Source organism: Lolium perenne, chromosome 3 (genome assembly GCF_019359855.2).
Source record: "Lolium perenne isolate Kyuss_39 chromosome 3, Kyuss_2.0, whole genome shotgun sequence".
Lineage (NCBI taxonomy): Eukaryota > Viridiplantae > Streptophyta > Magnoliopsida > Poales > Poaceae > Lolium > Lolium perenne.
In genome coordinates, this window is record NC_067246.2 from 330,086,038 (window position 1) to 330,101,596 (window position 15,559).

At 43.1% G+C, this 15,559-nt stretch overlaps 1 protein-coding gene and 1 pseudogene across 1 annotated transcript; both read right to left on the reverse strand.

The window, feature by feature from the left end:
- Nucleotides 1-541: 541 nt before the first annotated feature.
- Nucleotides 542-1,560, reverse strand: LOC127345801 (thaumatin-like protein 1b). Its single transcript, XM_051372326.2, has one exon. The coding sequence runs from the start codon at nt 1,477-1,479 to the stop codon at nt 682-684; it is 798 nt and encodes a 265-aa protein (XP_051228286.1). The 5' UTR covers nt 1,480-1,560; the 3' UTR covers nt 542-681.
- A 5,774-nt stretch (nt 1,561-7,334) lies between these two features.
- Nucleotides 7,335-9,141, reverse strand: LOC127340431 (2'-deoxymugineic-acid 2'-dioxygenase-like; annotated as a pseudogene).
- Between the last annotated feature and the right edge of the window lie 6,418 nt (nt 9,142-15,559).

Consider the following 15,559-nt stretch of genomic DNA (forward strand, 5'->3'; position numbering starts at 1 on the left):
GCGCACGGCAACGGTCTTTGCCGTGCAGATAGGCGGCGCGCACGGCAACGTTGCCTTTGTCGTCGCTCTCTTTGCCGGGCAGCCTTTGCCGTGCGTGCACGCACGGCAAAGCCTTTGCCGTGCATATAGCGGCCTTTGCCGTGCAAAGTGCCGCACGGCAACGTCTTCTTTTCCCGTAGTGCATTGTATCATATGCTAGTATCATAATCTTCCTATATTAATTGATTTGTAGAATCTCAATGCAAATATATGTAGTACAAGATTTGTTTGACATTAAATTTTCTAGTACTACGTGCTATGATACGGTATCTACCTATGATACTACTATCATCTCCCTCATCTTTAATCACACTATCGCATCAGCTTTTTGCATGCATGTGATGCATAATACTACCTATGATACTTCCATTGTGGATAGTCTAATAGAAAATATATATTATAAAATATATATCATTAGAAAGTTTAGATTTTAATGATATAATTTTTGTATTGTATAATTGATATTAACAACCTAGGGATACTTGCAAGCCCTATGAATTAGGAGAGAGGTACTAGTATCTTTTTCACCGTTAATTGATTAATTACTATTCGAGCCCCTCAAATCTTTTTTCACCGAAGTGAATAAATTACATTCATGCCGTTTTATTATTGCAGCATTAGAATCAGACAATTAATTAATAATTAATTGGCTGGGCAGAATATCACGTCGTAGACGGCGGCGCCGGAACAGGTGAAGGTTGAGCTGGCGTCATCGTATGCGTAGCTGTACGCCGTCGGGCAGGCGGCCTTGAACACCTGCGAGTAGTTGGTTGGCCCGCACGCCGCCGGCGTGCCGTAGTCGCCGCTGCAGCAGTAGCGCGCGCTGCCGTAGGCGTTGCACGCGCTCTTGCACGCCACCACCGCCGACCCGGACTGCACGCGTAGGTCCGAGGGGCAGACCGCGTTCACGTCGCCGGCGCATGCGGCGGCGCTGCACCCGTTGTTGCCGCTGGTGTTGCCGGACGGGGCGATGCGGAGCGGCACGTTGAAGCCGTCGACGAGGCTGACGTCGTAGAAGTCGAGGCCGCCGGAGCCGGGCGCGGCAAGGGTGATCTCAGCGAGCGTGACGGGCGGCGCCGGCCCGCGGCCGTTGCAGGCGACGTCGCCGGAGCCGCAGTCGGCGGTGGCGCAGGAGAAGCGGCCCGTGGAGGCGTCGGTGGCGCAGCCGGTGCGCGCCCAGAAGTTGCCCGACCATGCGCCGGAGGACGGGGCGGCGAGGGAGGAGGTGGCGCCCGAGGCGAGATAGAAGCCGGTGTGGGATAGGGGAGGCGAGGTGGCCCCGTTGAGCGCGCCCACCCACACCGGGTGCGCGCACGCGTTGGTGAAGCTGAACGACGTCGCCGCCTCCGCGCCGCCGCCGAGGAGAAAGAGGATGGTGAGGTGTAAAACAAGGAGACCGAGCCGCGTCCCCGTGCCATTGCTGCCGGCGTCCATGGCCATGGGGATGGTCGAGCGATCGGTCAGTTGAAGAAGAAGGCCGGTGAGCTAGAATAAGACCAGCGATCGATCGAGTGTCACGCACGCACCTACGATCTATCTATCTGTCTCGTGCCCGTCGTGGAGTTATATAGCATGCCAAGGTAACGAGTAGTACATGCAGAAGGAGATCGATGACGATGCATGGTAGGTAGGTTAGGGTAGATAGCTAGCTAGAGATAACAGGTGATCGACGCGTACGTGTAGGAGGGGAAAAATCACTATACTTTGTTGGGTAAATATTTTTTGGTCGATCACGCTTGGCATGGGCTAGCTACATCCATCAGTCATAATGCTGACAAAAAGTAAAAGGCAAACACAGGTTGATTGAATGGGCATCACGTACGCACGGTCCATCTGTTGTTCATCTTCAATTCCACCGATCGATCGGTGTGCCGATTTTGCCCTTTTTCGTTTCTAATAAGCTCACCGGTCGATTTTCGGCGCAGATGCAATGCGGGTTTAACTCGCACTGGACTAAGAACATGACGGATGTACTCTCCAGCCCAGAGAGTCAAACGACAGTTGAACTGACAAAAGAAAAGCCAGCCTGAGAAAGGAAGGACAACTAATCGTACTCCCTAATGGTTCTGATTACTAACATTTGGTGTATGGCTCCATATAAGTTTTGTGTCGTCATCTCTTTGTTTCTGAATATTTCCTATTTTACTCAATGAGAAATGTAGCACACGCTGCAAATTTACTAGTAATAGTGCACGTGTGTAATGCTTTAAAAACAAATATCACAAAGTGCGAATCCCCTCCCTGGCAATCGATCGCTCGAGCAATCACTTTCCTTGGCGTGGAAGCACTCGCGGAGCGAGTCAATTCCCTTTTTATTACATACTGTTTTAATTGCGTTCACACGTGTTCACATTAATAGCTTGTATTACTACTTTGCAAGTTGCATGCAGCCAAGGGCATTCACACTGCATGCATGCACATGCACAGATTATCTCATGGATTTGCATTTAATGAGCCAACTTTTCAGCACACTTTCATAAGTTGTTGCATGCATACACATAGCATCTCACTTGGGGATGCAAGTGGCCGGACGCCTGCCAAACCATCGATTCTTGTCCGCCTCGTAACTTCATTATATAATCACCTAATCACAATCACTAGTCTTTAGACAATTTGAACCACGCACATAATCCAGCGGGCTGTCCGCCAGGCCCACCGGGCGGTCCACTTGCATGCCTAATCTCACTCTTTTTCTTCAGCACGAGGCAGGCTCTCAATTCTCTTTTTGCAATTCCCTTTTGGGTTTTATTTTCGTACGGTAATTCATATTTAATGGGGTCCTTTTGCAATTCCCTTTTTTGGGCCAGTGGTTTTTAAGGGGAAAATAACGGGTGGGAAGATCCACTTGCAACTCAAATGAACTACCACTTGCTACTCAAAGCTAACAAAAGTTGCTAAAATATTCTAAATAAAATTTACTTTTTAGGGTTGCTAGGTATTTATATTTACCATTGATAAATAACGAGGCACCGGGTTGATAACTTGTAAACAAAAAAAGAGTCGCTACATATTTTAAATTAAATTAAAATTTTAGGGTTGATATTTATTTATATTTACCATTGATAAATAGCGGGTCACCGGGCTGATAGCTTGTAAACTAAAAGAGAGTCGCTAAAATATTCTAAATGAAATACTTTTTAGGGTTATTATTTATTTATATTTACAATTGATAAATAACGAGGCACTAGGTTGATGGCTTGTAAAATAAAAAAAATGTTCGCTAAAATATTCTAAATGAAATACTTTTTAGGGTTGATAGTTATTTATAATTACCATTGATAAATAACGGAGCACCGGATTGATAACTTGTAAACTAAAAAGAGTCGCAAAAATATTCGAAATGAAACTAGATTTTAGGGTTGATAGTTATTTATATTTATTGTTGATAAATAACAGGACACCGGGTTGATAGCTTCTAAACTAAAAAAGATTCGTTAAAATGTTTAAATAAAATTAACTTTGGGGTTGATAATTTTATACATTTACGGTTGATCACTCGAGTACGGATGGGTTGATTATTTAAATAGAGAGGGTTGATAACTTTTAGCCAGAAAAAAATTTGTCGAAACATATTAACATGTGTGCTAGTTTTGAAGATCTCTTCGAGACGGATTTATTGGTGAAAGTGAATCTTAATTTGGAGTTGTCGTTTGAAAGTTAAAACGTTTTGAATTTTCAAATTTGGGAAACATTTCGCTGACATCAGCAGATTCGTCTATTTGTGCATGCATGCAGAACTTTCCCTCAATAGCCTCCACCAGGTTGATAATTTTATACATTCACCGTTGATCACTTAAGTACGGAGGGGTTGATTATTCAAACAGAAAGGGTCGATAACTTTTATCCCGAAAAAAAGTTTCTCGAAACATATCAACATGGGTGCTAGTTTTGAAGATCTCGTCGAGACGGATTTATTGGTGAAAGCGAATCTTAATTTGGAGTTGTCGTTTGAAAGTTAAAATATTTTGAATTTTCAAATTTGGGAAACATTTCGCTGACATCAGCAGATTCGTCTATTTGTGCATGAATGCAGAACTTTCCCTCAATAGGCTGCACCAGGTTGATAATTTTATACATTCACCGTTGATCATTTAAGTACGTAGGGGTTGATTATTCAAACAGAAAGGGTTGATAAGCCCGAAAAAAAGTTTATCGAAACATATCAACATGGGTGCTACTTTTGAAGATCTCGTCGAGACGGATTTATTGGTGAAAGCGAATCTTAATTTGAAGTTGTCGTTTGAAAGTTAAAACATTTTGAATTTTCAAATTTGGAAAAGATTTCGCTGACATCAGCAGATTCGTCTATTTATGCATGCATGCAGAACTTTCCCTCAATAGCCTGCATCAGGTTGATAAATTTATATTTTTACCGTTGATCACTCAAGTACGGAGGGGTTGATTATTCAAATAGAGAGGGTTGATAACTTTTAGCCAGAAAAAAGTTTATCGAAACATATTAACATGGGTGCTAGTTTTGAAGATCTCGTCGAGACGGATTTATTGGTGAAAACAGATCTTGAATCGGAGTTGTCGTTTGTGAGATAAAACGTTTTGAATTTTCAAATTCGGAAAGATTCTCGCTTACATCATCAAAACTTTCCCTCAATAGGAGGAAATTGCACATAACACCATATGTTGGGACATGTTTTGCAAGGAACCACAACCATAACTTGTTTTTGCACAGAACACCATATTTTGTTGTAATTGTTGCACAAAACACTAAATAGGGTCGTTACGTTCGTTTGATGCATAATTAGTCCCATAAAGCCATTGACAGTACATATGTGGACTCCGGCGTGGACCCCGACTAGGACCTGCCGCATAACTCTTCCTACTGTTCGACCCCGCCGCCATCGTCTCAGTCTCTGATCATGGTCGTCGCCTCCCTCCTTCGGAACGAATCAACTTTTTCATTCTAAATACTAGGGTCTGCACCTAGTCTAGGGGCAAAATGGTCGAGGGGGCTCGAGGATTTTCCGATAGGACGCGCGCATACATGTTGCCATCCGTGGGCAGCACATAACCAACCCATGTGCCTAATTTTGTGTCAAACGAGCTAATATCCCTATTTAGTGTTTTGTGCAACAATTACAATAAAATATGGTGTTCTGTGCAAAAACTAGACATGGTTGTGGTTCTGTGCAAACCATGCCCCAACATATGGTGTTATGTGCAATTTCCTCTCTCAATAGCCTCCACTATAGTCCAAAATTTGCCAAAAATGAAAAAAAAATTGGTTGGAAACTGATCGCTTAATTCCTCCCTGGCGCTCGAGCGCTAGCTAGGGCAGCCCCACAAAGTGTGCATTATCTTTTGGGAGGTGATGCCAAGTCAAAATTTAAGCTTTTTTAGTTGAAGGGGTAAACTTCCCCTGCATTGATCAAAAATACTTGAAGAACTAAATTTCCATGTTAAATTGTAGTCAATATATACACGTTTTTCTCCCTCTAAACTCTATAAGACTGCTCATAGTGGGAGTAACTTAGGTAGTAACATCACACATTTCAAGGTAATTTGGTGACATGTCATAGCAATAAATGAAGAAAGAGATGGAGGTGGTAACTAGCTATGTTACCATAATATCACACACCCCAAGATAAAATGAGTCTACAAACTAATAAATGAGACTTTGCATGATACCATCTCTAAGTTACTTTCCACTATGAAGGTAGTAACATGAACTAGTAACTTATGCATGACACCACCTTATGTTACTCCCCACTATGAACAGCCTAATAACTCTCCTTTTCGTTTTATTACATGATTAATGTGAGGAGGTGAACGCATGCATCATGATGCGACTAGCTTTCCGTTTGTATATCCCGGTTAATTAGAGCGTGCATAAAGATGGCCTCCCTAATTTAAACAATCTTGAATGCTAATTGAAGAGGAAAAATTAGGGGAGCCAGACTAGTATCGCTGGCATAAAAGCTGTTTTGGAGTGTTTTACCATGAAACATGAGTGCTATACTGCTATGTGAGCTGTTGGAGTGTCTTTTTTGCATTGATGTATAGATGTAGATGATTCTTCCATGCCAAATGTAATAGTAGTACTCATGCGAAGTATATCCCGCGTGTATCTAGCTTGTGTCTGTACGTTTGCATGAACAAATGCATGCTTTGGGAAATGACAGAGGTTTACACGAATTTCCAGCGAAGTATATCACACGTCCATCTATGCCGAAATGTTGATCCTTTTTTTCTTGGACTTTTCCTTAAATGCTCTCCCTCTTTTTTCTTATCCTCTTCACACTTTGAGAGGCTATCTAGTACTCCGAACCGTATTTATTTTTATACCCACGTGCTCATTCTACAACTATACTGTATCTCCAAAAACAGAAGTTTCTCCGTCCTAAAAAGGATGTCACGAATTTGTCAAAATTTAAATATGTCTATACACTAAATCTTTGTGGCATTAACAATTATCTCCATGTCAACTTTCAACGTCCATTTCTTCTTCTCCTCTCTAGATTTGATGCATTTTTTTTTTATTGAAACGTGCAACCCCCTTCCTACTGGTTTCATTATAGGGTAAAAGTAGTTCAAGGAAAAAATCAACTATAAATATAGTAAAAAATACAAATTATATGCCATGGAAATAATACCACTAGAAACGTATTTTAAATATGAATTCAATTATGTAAAAAAATTCTAACATATACTTCATATTTGTGACTAAATTAATGGAAACTTTTATTTGAAATACTTAATAAACCGGCACATATAAGGATGGCAACGGGTCTGCTCCCCACCGGGGAGTGCCATCTCATCCCCATCCCCATTTAGTAATTGGGGAGACATTTTATCCCATCCTCATTCCCACCGGGTTCCGGGCGGGGATCGGGTTCCCCATTAAGAAGCAAAATTCAAATGATCTTTTCGTAATTTTATGATCTTATATATTTTGCACATAGAAATAAGCAACTTTGTAATATGTACAAGATAAAATGACAACATATTAGTATCACATGTTTAGTGATATTAAAATATACTACATCAGACACAATATTACAACATATTTCATATAAAAATATATCAATTTACATGTATATCAAATTATAACGGGGGATAGCGGGGAGCGGGGATGGGGAGACCTTTTAATCCCCATCCCCATTTTAGCTTATGGGGATGAAAGTTGCCCATACCCGTCCCCTAATAGATGAATTCCCCACAGGTTTGCGGGGAACGGGGCCCCATTGCCATCCCTAGGCACATAGGGAGTATATAGTCGATCCTTAAACTTGTGGGAATCACTGATTATAATGATCAGCAAAAATAACCCTCTGCACAAGTCAGCATGCATGTTGATTGACCATCATTGTTGGGAGTAGTAAAGATGAACAAACAAAAGGTGTTTCAGAAGTCATGAAATCAGTGCATGTTGATTGACGCAATCTGGACTTTTGAGTGTGGTGAATCCTGAAGAAGTGAAGCACGGCTTCCCTGTTGCCAGCTGCGGCCTCATACGCCTCCGTGAAGTCGCTGCATACGAAGTCCTTGAACTTGGGAGGGTTTGTCTCTTCATCCAACATCGCCGGCGCCGGACCAACCCTGCAATCCATCTTGGGCGTGATAAGTGATGCCACCGACATCCTCGCCCTTGACGAGTTGGTCACCGCCCGATGCTCCACGCTTGGAAGCAGCCCATTGGTCACAATCTACAAAAGAAACAAATATACAATTAGCTGATGTATGAATATGCTCTCTTTGATCTAAAATAAACTGGCCAGCACATCCGTAGAATTAATTGATGCCATGTGAGAGTGTGAGACCTCCATCTGAAGCCCGAAGTTGATAACAAAGGCGTTGCGTATGGGTTGGACACGGATCCAGCGTCCCCTGTGCTTGGCCTGCAAACCACTGACTTCGCCCTGGGACAGAATGGTGAGCAGGTGGCGGTCGGAATGTGGCCGGATGCGCATCGTAAGGCTCGGGTCGGGGTACCGCGGGTTACTAGTAGTTCACGTTCATCAGCGTCTCCCCGCCGCTGAGGTCCCCTTCGAAGAAATCATGGTTATCGAATCCGAGCCCCTCGGCGATCAACCGGAGGAAGCTTCGCGCCAGCTCCTGTACTGCCACCGCGTACTTGGCAAGATGCTCTCTGCGTTACCCGATAAACAATGCTGCATTAGCAAGTAGTAAACCATGTAAACATAATTTAATTGGCTCACTAAGAACATAATGTCATCAGTGGTGAAAGATTGAGGAATGAGGATGCACATTTTTTTTCGATAAAGGGAATATATTAATATCAAAAGATACCAATTACACCCAGCCTCTGCAACAACGCACCACCCTAATGGCACTACGGATGCACACAGCCAAAAAAAGAAAAGAAAACTAAGAAACAAAAGTCCCGCTACAGTATCTCGGGCGTAACAACAGCAATACATCCACCGCCAAGACAACACCTGAAATACAGACTCTCCCATGAGGATGCACATGAGAAGAAGTTGTCATGCCGTTACGAGTAGATCACCATAAAATCATTTATCTGAACATTTCTGGTTGCGATGGCCATTGGTGCATCAGCTTCTCGACAGGGTAGCACCGAAGCTTGAGGCAGTCGCGCCAGTAGCGTATGTCGTTAGCGTCGTTATGGGACGTGAGTGAGCCGGAGAAGACCCGGAAAGGCTTGGTGTGGTCAATGGAGTAGTACTTCAGCTTTTCCTCCGGCCTCTGGCATCCTGAAGAACTCAGTTGCCGCCTATCGGAAGCCCTGAATCACGTCTTCTCCCACACCATGGTTCACCACCTGCAATGGCATGCATGAAAGAAATGATGATGATGAACACAGATCACGTGTGCATGGTAATGAAGCAAAGCAAAGCAAGGTGAATTAGTAAATGCACGCGGCTAACGTGACTGGAATCCTGGACGGGGAAAAAAACCTGGATGAAGCCGAACTCCTTGCCGGCCTCCATGATCTCGCCGACGACTTGAAGGCCGGCCTTCTCCGAGGGCTCTGTGGAGGTCGATGACGGGGAGGGTGACCGAGAGATCATCTAATAAATCCTGGTCGCAGGGGCGTTTCTCCGGTGGCAAGACGTACTTGCCTGGCACGGACTTGTGTGCCGGGGAATCGCAGATGAGCCTCATTGTCTAAGCTATGGCCTCGACTTGTGTGATGTGGGTATCTTGGAATCCTTGGATCACACACTTATACTTAGTTTCAGAAGGTACCTACGTCCTTCGTTTCTTGCAGCTTATCCATATGGTGTCACATTGGGTTCAGTTGTGGGCTCTTCTATCACCGAAGGAACAGCGGGATGCTATGGCTACTGAATGCACACGGTCCCAGATGGTCGCTCAGAATATCTTGTGCCAAACTGGCTGGCGTCACAATAGGCGGATACAATGATGCGTAGTCCTTTCTCTTTTGTTTTCTTTCGCTGGTTGATTTTTGTATCAACGCTAGGCGATACCTGAGATGTATTAAACTTTGTTCTCACATATTTTTGTTTAATAAAAGGCCGTGTGCAGAAGCCGAGGTTTCATTCCCTATTTCCAAAAAAATGAGACCCGCGCGCCGGAGCCATACTGTAATAGCTTACCATGCAGAGTAGTGTTTGTTCTTTTTATAATAGGGAAAGATATATTAATTCAGCATTAGATCAGCAAGCCCGCACAAAAGTTTGCTACACGCAAATAGATTGATCAAATGATGCTCAAAACAGAAAATGGGAAAAATTACGGATAGAGGCTAACGATAGGTCAGGCGAGAACTCTGACGGCTAAACCTGGGAAAGTTGTGTCTCCTCCGTTCTTTTTTTTTTCTTTTTCTGCGACGATCTATTAATCATCATATCAGCAGTAAAAATTATACCAAAAGTAATAAAAATTATAAAAAGGTATTTGGACCACCTAGCGGAGAGTACAAACACTAGAGCGAGCCGAAGGCGCGTCGCTGCCCTCGCCCCTCCATTACCGGAGCCCGACAAAAGCTTATCGAAGTAGAGCTGGTTGTAGTAAACAAACGGGAAGTCATCGAGCTAAGACCCCAAAAAGAACCAACGCAGCAGAGCACCAAGCAATGCTAATGATGAGAACCGTAGATTGGAAAAGCTAAATTTATAACCACACCGACGAAGACGAAGACGAACTAGATCACAAGAGATCCGTCGGACGCAAAACTCCACGAGCTCTCCGTTGGCGCAAGGTGCACCAACGGAGCGAGGATATGGCGGGAAGTACATTATTCTGTCATCAGGATGTTGCCGCCGAGCTGTGGCTCTCATGTTCTTGTTCGTTGATAACGTTGAGTGGCGGTATTTTTTTTATGTACTATGTACCCCTATTTTTCTGCTGCGTGTATCCTCATATTAACAACCGGATTACTCTGTGCTTCAAAAGGTCCACACCATGATGATGGAGGTTGATTCCATCGGAACAACTTCACTGGCACCCGTCACTAGTGGAAAACAGGGCTTTTGTGGCGGGTGGTAAGGGCCTTTTGTCGCGGGTGGCCATCCGCGACAAGGAAGGCGCGATAAAAGGTAGCCTTTTGTCGCAGGTCGCTTACCACCCGCGAAATATAGTCCACCACGCGGCAGGCGCAGGGCGTGCAGGGGACAGACCCTTTTGTCGCGGGCGGTATTACCACCCGCGACAAAAGGCCCTCTACGTGGCGCGCGCACAACGCTGCTGCTTTAGGGTTTGAGGGGTGCAGCACCCCACCCCCCCGCCACCGACCGCCTGTTATTTCATTTTTTTCATTCGAAAATAAAAGTTGCATATATTTGTACGCTACTAGAAGTGGTACACGTTCATTCATTATATATATAGATCGATCAAACAAATATTGGAAGCAAAAGTCGATTCCCCTTACATATTCGTAGATTCCCCTTACATATATATATATATATATATATATATATATATATATATATATATATATATATATATATATATATATATATATATATATATATATACATGGAGCTCACGATCGACAAGCGGTACTAAATACCGTCTATTTGGAGGTAGAGCATCTATTTGGACTAAACAAGCCTTTGTTGTTTAATACTTCTCTAACCAAAAGTCCCGCCAGTTCCTCCGCAATTCCTAGTAGGTGTTCCTTTGGTTGGAGTGTGTCCCGCATAAAGTCGACCTATATACGAAAATGAGATGAGTATGACTATATCAATCTTGATAACGAAATATTGACGATAATAAATAAAGTTGTGAATGTTATTGCTTATGTTGAATTTATTTTTGTTGCTTCTCAGTGGTTAACATGCGAATGGACTCGCAAACGTAGTATCCACATAGATTCGTCCCTTGTGGCTGCTGGGCGCACGGTACAGGAGTAAATGCTAGCCTCTCTGCCCAGGTACCCTTATGATGTTTCTTGAAAGTTATCCAAGCCCTGCCAGGCAAAAGAATGATTGAATGAGTGGATAATTAATTGATATCTCACGAAAGATATAGCGCGGCGATGAATGAAATTACACTTGGAGCAACTTCTGCAAGTCGCGGAACCCGTCCACGCATCTACACATTGGGTCTCTTACTTCAACTATTCCCTTATCAACTTGAATGTCTAGTAGAATCCAGTGGAAGCTGCACATGTTATGTATATACGTCAGGAATTACACTTAACATCGAGTAAGAAAAATTGAATGTGCATAAAAGATCATTAAGACTCTCACTCGTAGTTGTAATGAAAAAATATTGAATCACAGAAATATTGCTCCCCCAAAAACCTTAGTAGGTTTCCCCCCGTTTCTGAGCCTTTATGCTTTACCGTTTCAACATGTACTTTATCTGGGTCAACAAACCCAATATTAATAATATTATTACTTTTGCATTCACTGATCTTCAGTCTGCATAAGAGAATACATAAGATATAATGAGTATATGCAATGAAAATGAACATGAACTGAATGAAAATGAACTTATATGTAGTTCAGAACTTACAAGCAATAGCAACTCATGAGAGATTTGTCAAGGGATTCTAAATTGAATAACTGCCAGAGTTCATTCATCTCAATATGGATCTTCTCATTTCGGTAGTAATATTCAAATGGTATATTCGCCACGATGTACGTTATGTTCTCCTTGCATGCATCAAGGTACCACTGATGCAAATTCTGCATATGTGTTGGCAGTTTATGCAGCTGCTCTTTGTTGAGCAAGTCGGCCCCGTAGACAAATTTAGGAGCTATATCAGCAGTGGGTAATGCAGCATCTGCGGCAGACAGCAATTCCTCCACGGTAACTGAACAGGCAGACGCTAGCTTTGCAGCTTCTTCCATATCGATACCACCATGTTCCAGGTACACCTTGGGAACATTAAACACTTTGAGTGTTGGGATCGATTGTTTGGGCTGTTCTCCGAGCAGGGGAACTTTCTTCCTTTTTTTGCCTTTTGTCATTTGCTTGGCCTTCAGGGGTGCACTTGTTGAACTTGACTTCTTCTCGGCTACACTTCTAGCTGATGATTTGCTCGTGCTAGCAATATCCTTCTCCTTAGCCTTGTCATCCTTCTTCTTCTTAGCCTTTTCATCCTTCTTCTCGTCAATTACCCTCGCAAGGTGGCGTGTATAGTCATCCTTCTTCTCGTGTAAGTCATATTGCGATGGTGTGTTCAGAAAAGTAAGAGCATATTCTTTTTGCTTCTCTGTGTATGGCTTTGGCACTGGAGGTTTTGGCTTATGAAAATGATCATACGTGTGTTTCTCAACAATGGCCTCATTTTCCTCGACAGTATGATCGTAAGGACGGAGGGGAGGAACCTTTGGTACTTTTGGGAGGGGCGACATCTTGCGGACAGGACTCTTGAACCGCTTCCGGTTGGGTGCATTCCGAGTCTTAGTGGGCGAAGGCGGCGGCGCTGGAGATGGAGATGGACTACAGATGTCGTGGTCGACGTCGTACCCATGGGGTGATGGTGGCGACATGTGATCAGTAGGAGGAGGTGATGGTGGCCTGCGATCACCTGGAGGAGGTGATGGTGACCTGGGACGACTGGTACTAGGGGCTGATACGTCCATTTTGCATCACTATTTTATATCATAATTTACTGTTATTCATTGATATATTTCATATTTAGAGGTGATACTTATGTTATTTCATCTATTTTGCATGATTCATGATTATTGGAGGATCACTCACTGGAGTCAGGATTCTGCTGGAAAAAGCACCGTCGGAATGCAATATTTCTGGAGATCAACAATTGATGGAAATTACACGGAAGCTCTTATTTTTCCCGAAGATGAAGCCAGCCAAAAGGAGGAGCCGAAGAGGGCCGCCATGGGCCCCCCATAGGCCGGCGCGGGCCCTACCTTGGCCGCGCCGCCTTGTGGGGAGGGGGCCCACAGCCCCCTTCGGCCGCCTCTCCTTCGTGTACTTCTTCGTCCCGAAAACCTAAGCCCCAGAGGATAATCGGGAGGAGTCACAGCCGCCTCTACAGGCGGAAAAAACCAGAGAGAAAAGAGCTCTCCGGCAGGCTGAAATCCGCCGGGGAAATTCCCTCCCAGAGGGGGAAATCGACGCCATCGTCACCGTCATCGAGCTGGACCTCATTGGGATCATCATCACCATCATCTCCACCACCGTCACCGTCATCTCCACCGCTGCACCTCATCACCGCTGTAAGATCTAGGGTTGAATCTTGATTGTTTGATAGGGGAAACTCTCCCGGTATTGATTACTCCTTGTTATTGATGCTATTGAGTGAAACTATTGAACCAAGGTTTATGTTCAGATTGTTATTCATCATCATATCACCTCTGATCATGTTCCATATGATCTCTCGTGAGTAGTTCGTTTAGTTCTTGAGGACATGGGTGAAGTCTAAATGTTAGTAGTGAATTATGATTGAGTAATATTCAATGGTTTGATATTTAAGTTGTGGTGTTATTCTTCTAGTGGTGTCATGTGAATGTCGACTACATGATACTTCACCTTTATGGGCCTAGGGGAATGCATCTTGTATTCGTTTGCTAATTGTGGGGTTGCCAGAGTGACAGAAACCTAAACCCCCCGTTGGTATATCGATGGAGGAGGGATAGCAGGATCTCAGAGTTTAAGGCTGTGGTTAGATTTATCTTAATTACTTTCTTGTATTTGCGGATGCTTGCAAGGGGTATAATCACAAGTATGTATTAGTCCTAGGAAGGGCGGTGCATTAGCATAGGTTCACCCACACAACACTTATTAAAACAATGAAAATTAATCAACTATATGAAGCGAAAGCACTAGACTAAATTCCCGTGTGTCCTCAAGAACGTTTGGTCATTATAAGTAAACAAACCGGCTTGTCCTTTGTGCTAAAAAGGATTGGGCCACTCGCTGCAATTATTACTCTCGCATTTTACTTACTTGTACTTTATTTATCTGCTATATCAAAACCCCCTGAATACTTGTCTGTGAGCATTTACAGTGAATCCTTCATCGAAACTGCTTGTCAACACCTTCTGCTCCTCGTTGGATTCGACACTCCTATTTATCGAAAGTACTACGATACACCCCCTATACTTGTGGGTCATCAAGACTATTTTCTGGCGCCGTTGTCGGGGAGTGAAGCGCTATTGGTAAGTGGAATTGGTAAGGGAAACTTTTACTGTACGTGCTGATTTTATTTCTGCCTGATGCTATAATTCATTATGGAGAGATCTTCTCTTGAATTTCTATTTGGAAAATCTACTACTACTGCAAAGGTAGTGGATGAGGCGCCAGGTGAGAAAGAGGTTCCATACAAAATACCTATGAAAATTATTGAACGTGTTGTGGATAACCGCTATGATGGGGATGGAACTGTCCATCCTGGAGACCATTTACTGTTTTTACATGAATTATGCGGGTTATTCAAATGTGCAGGTATTGCTATGGATGAAGTTAGGAAGAAACTATTCTCTATATCGCTGTCTGGTGTACAAATTACTGAAGAATGGGGATTCTCTTGATTGGAATGATATTGTGCCTTTATTTTATTCTAAATTCTATCCTCCAAGTGAAATTCACAAAGACCGGAACCACATATACAATTTCTGGCCTCATGATGGAGAGAGTATTGCCCAAGCATGGGGGAGATTGAAGTCTTTAATGCTCAAATGCCCCATTCATGAGCTTCCTGGTAATATCATCATTGATAATTTCTATGCAAGACTTTCTTTTCAAGATAAAACCTTGCTGGATACTTCTTGTTCTGGATCATTTACACACAACAAAGAAGAGTTTAAAAGGGACCTTCTTGATCGGATTCAGGAGAATACTGAAGGATGGGAGAACGACAAAGATAGAGAGTCAGGAATAAATTATGATTACAAATGCATTGAAATTTTTATGGATACTGATAAATTTCGTAATATGAGTGCTACTTATGGTCTTGACCCTCAATTTGTTGCAAATTTTAATAAAGCTTTTGCCTCTCATTTTGAATTTCCTAGGAAGAATTTTGATAAGTATCATGAACCGTACAAAGATAAAACTGATTCATCTATAAATAAATGTGTTGTAATTGAAACTGTTGATCATGTTCTTCCTGAAGCTTATATTGAAAAAACTCCTTTCC